The 9281-nt window shown below is 40.3% G+C and overlaps 1 protein-coding gene across 2 annotated transcripts in view; it reads right to left on the bottom strand.

The window, feature by feature from the left end:
- Nucleotides 1-9281, bottom strand: part of LOC101851407 (vascular endothelial growth factor receptor 3) — a gene marked incomplete at its 5' end in the record, with an annotated part of 35907 nt that overhangs the window by 14480 nt on the left and 12146 nt on the right. For both annotated transcript variants that reach the window (XM_035969714.1, XM_013082429.2), the window contains 4 exon segments: nt 6050-6227; nt 6982-7115; nt 7867-8133; nt 8845-8944. In XM_035969714.1, coding sequence (XP_035825607.1) covers nt 6050-6227; nt 6982-7115; nt 7867-8133; nt 8845-8944 — 679 coding nt within the window.

Here is a 9281-nt window from a genome sequence, read left to right as displayed (position 1 = left end):
TCAGAGCAATTTGCACAAAGGGATCAAGTCAGCTGATAACATTGGTATTTACATACTTGTGACATTTAGGAATCATGCAAAGCCTTCTCTTCCCATTAAGAATCAGACAGAGAAGAATCTTTAAATCTTTTTTAAAAACTTTTTTTTTAATTTATCTTTTTTTAATGTAGAGAACTACAATGGCTAAGGCTAGTTTCAATAAAATGAGCCCAATCCTGAAAAATACAAACGTCTCAATGAACACCAAAATGAAAGTCCTGAAATGCTATGTTTGGTCAACCCTTCTATATGGCTGTGAATGCTGGACAATCACTAAAGACAGTGAAAATAAAATAGAAGCGACAGAAATGTGGTTTCTTAGGAGACTGCTAAGAGTATCGTGGAAGGAAAGGAAATCAAATGAGGTAGTGCTTGAAGAAGCCCACGTGGGACGCTCAATGTTAAAAACAATCAGGAAACGACAAATGCAGTTTTTGGGACACCTCAATAGACATAAGGGTCTTGAACACCTAGCTCTCACTGGCAAAATAGAGGGCAAGCGAGGCATGGGTAGGCCCAGAACAACATACTTAGGGAACCTGAACAAATGGGTAACAGGGAAAGATCAGGGAAAAATAGCTTTTTTGAGAGCTTCCGGGCAAAGGAATGAATGGAAAACCATGATCGCCGATGTCTGTTGCAGATCTGGCACTGGATGATGATGATGAACGTAGGTGTTTTTATGCCACCATTGACACAATTTAGATGATCATTTAGAAGGCGGGCCTCAAACCCGGCCTGTCAGTGCCAATCCAGGCTAAGTGGGTTACAACATCCCAGCAGAAAGACTGAGACACTTGATAAAGATTAAGCACAGGTCTCCTACTTGAGACAGCGAAGCCCCTAACTCCTACACAACAGATACCCCCCACCAGGGCAGTGCTACAGACTAAAGAGTCTTTAGGCCATTCCCAAAGGGGGGATATTATCATGTTCTTATGCACAGTAGAATTGCAAATGGGCTGATTTATCAACGTCATGCTCATTCTGGGTCAGAACAACATAGGTGGAACTGCTGCTTTTTCTTTCCTCTACCTTACTATCGTCATTTTTCCTCTACTTCTTTTGTATGTTTGTCACTCTCTTGCGAACTGCTATTTCCGGGGTGCCTTGACAGTCGAATCAGGTTTTGTGCTGTTGAGGCTAGAGAGATGAGCAGAGTAAGCCTGATTCTCCCTTTGGACCTCTCTGTTGACATCCACCCCTTGGCGCTCATTTGACCTTATGCAGTTGCGAGCGCCCTGAAACCTTACTAAAAACTAAAAAACAACAGACGCTGGTCTTTCATTCCTGAAGTATTGAGCCTATTCCAGGTCATTGCATGACAACCTCTGAGTTAGAGATGACACCCACAGGTACCCAGGCTGTGGGAAATTCGACTCACCTAGCCTCAGCCGGTCTTTGGAGAACTCCCACTTGGGGTCGTAGGGCAGACATCCGGTCTGTTCGTCAATTGGCAAGTCTGGGTTATAGTCTCCCTCCGGTTGGATCAGGAAGTGCTCCAGCTCTTTGTGCTGTGAGGTTTAGAAAACAATACGTTACCGTGAAAGAGAGAAGTGATCGACGTAAATCAAGTGAAAAGAGGGCAACATTTTAAAATAAGATATTACTTTTTCCTTTTAAATACCTAACATAAAAAAATAAAATAAATCAAATTCTGTTTTTAAAAATCACTGCAATTTAAGAAGCATCTATAATCTCTCATTTATATTTGAAAAGAGGATATGTTTGAAAAGAGAAATAACTTTTTTCCTTTCAAATATCTTACATTTATTTTTGTATTTAAAAAAAAACACCAACAACTATTTTTTAAAATCACAATATTTTAAGAAGCTTCTATAACCTCTCATTTATTTAAAAGAGGAAATATTTCTTTTAAAAGTATTACAGTAAGATATTCTTCTTTTTTAAATTTCTTTTTTTAACATCTTCTGTCTATTTACTGGGTGGTAGAAATAAACTAGTGGGGAGAACATGGGTACTTACAAAACCTGACTTGGATTTCCTGATTCTGATGATGACAATGACGAAGATGATGATGATGAAGAGAACGATGCCCACAATGACGCCAATGTAAGCCGGGGAGAAGGAAGCCTCGTTGGTCGAACCTGCTGGTCACACACCAAGAATATCGTCAGGTCAGTGTGAGATCATTATTATGTGAGCGTGACATCATTATGTCAGTGTGAGATCATTATGTCAGTGTGACATCATTATGTCAGTGTGACATCATAATGTCAGTGTGAGATCATTATGTCAGTGTGACATCATTATGTTAGTGTGAGATCATTATGTCAGTGTGACATCATTATGTTAGTGTAAGATTGTTGTGTCAGTTTGATATTATCACTACAGTGTGAGATCATTATGTCAGTGTGACATTGTCATGTCAGTGAAATGAACAATGAACATAAACTCAGTTATTAAATGTGAGTGTGAAGAACATAAACTCAGTTATTAAAGGTGAGTGTGATGAACATAAACTCAGTTATTAAAGACAGTTGTTTTAGTGTCAGTGTATTTATTTAATCAACTTTTTTACTCTCACATGAGGAGGGAAGAAAACCTCCAAGGGACATGGGGATTTCCTAAATTTGACATTTTGTCCCGTAAATTGTTTTTAAAAAAATACTTGTTCAAATATAAGTAAGACTAAAAAGACACCACAAACACAAAACACCTTAAAAAAGATCACAGAAAGACACACATAGAGTAAGACACGTACACTTGTTTTGAACGTCACTAGCATGTGATTACAGTCATTTCTGATAAAAATAATGATGAACAGAATGGAACAAGCCAAACGATAGATCAAAACAGACAACACTGAAATTTAAAATTGTTCCCCCTGTTGTCTTCATCTACAAAAACAAAATGTACATTTTTTCTCTTGTACTGTTCATTAGCAATATCAAAATACAGATATCCCCCCCCCCCTCCCCCCGTACTCTTCTTTAACGATGACAGAACGTCCAAGGTCACTTACTTCCCACCAAGAAGGTCATGTTGCTGCTCCAGATCTCGCCTCCGTAGTTCCAACCTTTGCACTGGTAGTTCCCCTCATCAGACTTGCTGGCGTTCTCTATGGTCAGACTGAGGTCAGGAAGGTCAGCAAAGTTATTACCATATCCCTACAAGTCTTCATAGAGTCAAGATAATAATAATAATAAATGACATTTATAAAGTGCTCAACCCCGATTAAAGTACACAGGCTCTGAGCACTTTACAATACAGTACAACATACAACAGTAGCATAAAACGTGTTCTGACTAAAGAAAATTACTCCAAATATTCATCTTATTAATTTAAAAACAGAAACGACTTCAGCTGACAAATGAATGAATCAAAAGATTTGATCTCTCTTAAAGAACTTCGTAAAGCATTCCAGATCTTGGGGCCTTGGTATTCAAAGGCCCTTTCACCCATTGTTTTAAGTTTCATAGATGGTAAAATAAATTTCTTTTTGTAAGCTGATGACCTTAAACTGTGAGTTGGAATGTACAGTCTTAACAGATTGGATAAATATGATGGTGCAAAACAACTGTTTATAGATTACTCACAAAGGAATCAGTTTTATTTTTACCACAATGAGTCCCTTTAAACACAAACAATATTTCAACAATCATCCTAAGTGAACTTATATTTTATTTATCCCCTTTGAGTCTACATAATTTAGATTGTCGAAACAACTTATAAATAATTATTCATAACAAAACATGCAAGCACTGCGACAGAATCTGTACTTCAAACATAGGAAGAAGAAAAGAATTAGCCATGAAAGAAGCTGCATGAAGACAACCTTGAGTCCATCAAAGCTGAATTGACCGTCTGTATAGACAATAAAAGCTATACACAGTTTATCGATTCCATAAAAAATGACCTAGATGTTTGTTTATATGACACTCACAAGCAACATCACACCATAAAGACAAATAAATATTTACACACTTCACACAATGTCTTGTTAAAATGAAACTCCCCCAACAAAAACCTTTTTCCTAGAAATGTACAAGGGCCTTTTCACGTCTTCATTAAAAACAAGGGGGGTACTTTTTTGTCCGAAGTGCTAAATAGCGATGTCAAAATACATTTATTCCAATTCTTTAAAAATTACTGTGCCCTTGGTCCTGTCTTTTCTTGATGAGGTCACAATCCATTTTCTTAGCCCATGTATATATTCGCCAAAAAGAGTAAAATACTGAATGGGACTTGTGGTTCAGAAAGTGAAGGTGACAGCCAATTGTACTCTTTAAGCCGATTACGTTGTACCAAAGTTTTACTGAAACACATGACGCTGTTGCGAGCACCTAGCACACCTCTGTGATTGGCCCAAATATAGATGACATATTTCCGCCATCTATTTTTGTCGTCTTCCGGGGTTTCCTCCAAGACTCTTGGGTTTCCCTCGCCAGTAACTTTTACTGTTGACTAGACTCTAGATCTCACCGTGTTTGTTTACTGGGGTTGTTTTTTTTCGGTATTAATTTATCTTACCTTTTATAAACAGCCTCAGCCATTCTCGTTTCATAAATTTACCTTCTCCTCAAAGTTGTACACACACACACACATACACATACACACACACACACAGACACACACACACACACAAGCCTGCGCGCACACACAGCCCAAACAGTCGTCGGCGATGAAACCTAGATCTAGAGAGCGCAAAGCGGCAATGCAGGTCCGCCACGGTGAGATCTCGAAACTGGCGAGGGAAGCCCCGGAAGACGATAAAAATAGAAGGCTGAAATACGTCATCAATATTTGGGCCAATCCCAGAGATGCGCTAGGTGCTCGCTGCAGCTTCATGTTACTGAAACTTGTTTAGTCAGGGAGTCTCACAAAACCAACCGAGCTCCAAATTAGAGCTGGGCGGCAAGGTTCCCGATTATTGAAAGCTAAGAATCGTAGGATTTGACTCCAAACCCAATTACTTACTTTCTAATGATGTGATTTCTTCCGGTGGTTACCTGGTTGACTCCGAACATGTTCAAGATTTAGGATAACCTTGATTTCGGAACACTACGAAGCATCAACTTGTATCGTTCAAAAATACATTTTTTTTTAAATAAGAAGATTTTAATTATTAAAATATCTGGTAACCGTTGGTTTACATAACAAGGAGTCGGAACTTTTCTTCCGTAGCATTAATCGCGGGAATCAGTTCCGGAATCGATCGTTCGCCCAGCTCTACTCCAAATCCTGTCTGGTTACAAACTTAACCAATAAGCAAAAACACCTGAGCTCACCTGTTCTTTGTCATAGCTTTTCAACACTTAATTGGCATCTTTCTCTGAGTACGCTTACCAGGAAGCCGATAATGATTCTGAGTGTTCAAGGGGGGTCTGATGGTGAAAATGGTGAAATGGTATAGGTTTAACTCCCCTATCAACACTATTAGGTTATGTAAGAGGCGGGAATTTTCGAGTTTAATATCCGTTTTCGAAAGGACCATGCCAAAATGGGAAATCCGTGGGGTCATGTGGGATAATAATATAGATGGTAAAGCGCAGAGAGCTTGTTTTTGAGAGGGGGATTGTGCTACATAAATACAAATTAATTGTAAGGCAGCGCGGTGGAATCAGGCTCTCGTTAAAATAATCAAAGTGAAGAAACTTGCAGTTTTCCGCAGGTTTGTGAATTTTTATCAAATCGTTGTTTTTTGGCTCAACACCTTTCATGCCCATTAAAGACCTCATTTCTGTGTGGGTTTTTCTTAAAAATGTTGATTAAAGGCACAAAAAATGTAAATTATCTCAATTTAAGGAAATAACCAATCTTTGGCAGCCATTTTCTCACTAATTTTACCTCTGAAAACAGGTGACCCCCACCTCCTTCATTCGCAAATATCTCGACTTGTATTCAAGATAAATGCATATTTTTTTCATCCAAATAAAGACAAGTGAACAAGCTTTAAGATGATACCAAAAACTCTGCCTGCCCAAAAATTGACAAGAGCCTGATTCCACCACGCTGCCTCACAATTATTATCAATTTTTTTCCATACCTGTTCTCGGTGAAGATGAAGAAGCGCGAAGAGTTCTGCAGGAGCAGCTTCTTGTCCTTGTACCACGTGACCACGGGGGGAGGTAACCCCGTGACCCCGCACTGGAACACGGCCGACGAGCCAATCTCCACCTGCCGGGAGCCCGTTGTCTGCGAGTAAACCATCGGCTTCTTGATCGCTGCCAACGACAAGGTGCAAAATAAAAAACATTTCACTCACTTACGTTTAGTACTTGTTTCAGAATTTTTGATTTAGTAGAGGCTTTACTGCGCTCGCAAATGCATAAGGTCATATGAGCGCCAGAAGATTAGAGGTGTTACAAGAGAGTAACAAACATAAAAAAGAAGAAGGGGAGATAAAGATGATAGATGTTTGATAGGAAAGAAAAGCAAACCATACAAGAGCACCCGCCAACCATCCACTGTTTCAGAATTGATATCGACAAGATGTAAGAGAAAAAAAGAAAGTTGCCCCTCCACCCCTTCCCTCCCCCCTCCACCCCTCACCCCCGCCCCCTCACTTAGGATGAGCTTGACCTTGTGCGCACTTTGGGGTAGGGTGGGGGGGAGGAGGGAGCGTGTCACAGTGGAGTTGGTATGCGATGGTCCTGCCCTGCATCCATCAACGAGGCCACAACCAGGGATGCCACACAACTTTTTTTTAAATAGCTGAAAATCCACGCGCCACGGTCTTGCTAACATATGAATATCAATTTGAAACCCCAAGGGTGTACACAGAGAGAAATGAAACATTATCTGAACTTATGGCAAAGTCTCCGTTATTTGAATATTTGGCGCAAGTTGTGTGTGGGGGGGTGGGGTTGTTTTTTTTTCCCCAACTATAGATTCTATTATAGGGTCAAAATACCGGAAATACAAGAAAAAAGTGGAAAAGTGGCATCCCTGCACAACACTGAGTCTTGTCTAACTCACCATAGAGTGTGAGCTGATAGTGTCTGGTGTGGGACGCGTTCTCCAGGCTAGAGATTCCCTCGCAGATGTACAGTCCCTCGTCGGATGCCTGCAGCTTGTCAAACACCAGCGCCACCTTGATAGAGTGCTCCGTTCTGGGGTGGGGGGGGGGGGGGGGGAAACACAGCAAGAGTTCGCCGGTTCATTGTTCACATAGTACACACTTTAGCCAAACATCAGCACATTTACACATGCATACAAAAATAAATTCATGCAAAAGACACATACACACACACATGTACAAATACACACACACACACACACACACACACACACACACACACACACACACACACACACACACACACACACACACACACAATAATCATCCTTAAAGTCAGCGTACAGCATACAAAAAGCTATGAAGCAACTCTTTAAATCTAAATGTTATTGTATTCAAGACTTTGAGTCATTTTGGGGAGGAGGAGAGGAAGCAAAGAGAAAAGAGGAGGACATGGGGAATGGAGGAAAAAAGGTGGGTTGACATCCATGAGTTATATGTACATATTTACAACTCATTGCGCAAATCTCACTTTTTGCTTTTGCTTGAGTAAAGGTCAGGCAAGTGTCGGTGACACGTGGTTTAGATGGGTGGTGACCTTGGGTGTGTCCTTGAGCAAGACACGACAACCCTAGCTCAAAATACAGGGCGCTACACAGTGGCGACCGACAAAAGCATAGTTGTTTTTTGTTTTCTTAAATTTAAACACATCGATACAATAACTATCTTTTAAATCAGGAAAAAAAAAGCAAAACAGACTGGCAAAAAGAAACGACAGAAGGAATGAAAAGAAGTAGGAATAGCACACGCACCCCCCCCCCCTCCCAACCACCCACTTCTCTCACCTCTCGTGAATAATTCTCGGCCCAGTTCGCAGCGAGCCGGGCTTTCCATCAGTCCCTGGAGAAGGAGTCGTGACATTGCTGGTGCTATTTATAGCCTCGTCGGTGGTGAAACTGGCCACAGCGGTAAACCCTGAGCCCATGGTAGTGAGGCCTGCGTCTGTGGTGGCCAGTGTGGTGGTCTGATCCGGTTTGATCCGGTTCATGGCCATCTTTTTGGCCAGCATCGTGGTGAGGGGGGAGTCGTCGACGGCATACAGTGTCACTGAGCTGGGGACATGACATCGAGGTTACAACATTCTGTCGATGGGTTATTCTTTTTCTTCTTCTTCCTCATTCTCGAATGGCGAGTTGTTCAAATGAACAAAGCTCAGAAAGTAAAATTTTACAGGAGAAAGACAAAACTGTTTCCTTCTTTTAACAATTGTGAGGCAGCGTGGTGGAATCAGGCACTCGTCAGTTTTTGGGCACGTAGAGTTATTGGTGTCATCTTAAAGCTTGTTCACTTGCCTTTATTTGAATGAAAAAAGTATCCATTTATCTTGAATACAAGTCGAGATATTTGCGAATGAAGGAGGTGGGGGTCACCTGTTTTTAGAGGTAAAATTAGTGAGAAAATGGCCCCCTAAGATTAGTTATTTCCTTAGCTTAAGAGTCCGTGGTAGCTGAAAATTTACATTTTTTGTTCCTTTAATAAACGTTTTTAGGTGAAATCCTGAAAGGAATGTGTTTGTAAAGGGACATACAAGGTGCTGAGCCAAAAAACAAAAATTTGATAAAAATTGCTCAGCAGGGAGAAAAATAGAATCTGCACTTATACCGAGAGATAAACCGTTATTTTCCTGACTACAGTTTAGATTTGGAGAAACAATTAATTGCACACTTTCCAAATCCACTGAAATTTGTAAAAGTAAAAACATTTGTAGAATTGTTCAAAGCCCAGTACGCAGGAAGCAAGCCGTGTCCCCGTCCAAATCTTACTTGTAGAGCCACATGTTGGCGGAACAGACGACCTTGAGGCTGTCTCCGGGGACGATCTTCCTGTTTGCACTGTCCGTCACGTTCAACATGCCGTCAGAATCTGAGGAACAGAAGTACGTGAAAGAATAAAAGTTTGAGTTTGAGTCATAAAGAAAAGCACTGCGACTGTGAGACTACTAAAATGGCCCTTTTGTCAAAGAAAAGAGAAACAAAAATAGAAAGAAAAAAAAAAACCCAAAAAGAGCAACAAAATAGAAAGATAGAAAAAACCCCAAAAAGAGCAACAAAATAGAAAGAAAGAAAAAAAACCCCAAAAAGAGCAACAAAATAGAAAGAAAGAAAAAAACCCAAAAAAAGAGCAACAAAATAGAAAGAAAGAAAAAAACCCAAAAAAAGAGCAACAAAATAGAAAGAAAGAAAAAAACCCAAAAAAAGAG

The sequence above is a fragment of the Aplysia californica genome, unplaced genomic scaffold (assembly GCF_000002075.1).
Source record: "Aplysia californica isolate F4 #8 unplaced genomic scaffold, AplCal3.0 scaffold00173, whole genome shotgun sequence".
Taxonomy (NCBI): Eukaryota; Metazoa; Mollusca; class Gastropoda; order Aplysiida; family Aplysiidae; genus Aplysia; species Aplysia californica.
The sequence above is the reverse complement of the archived record's forward strand: the minus strand, read 5'-3'. Positions and strand labels throughout refer to the sequence as shown.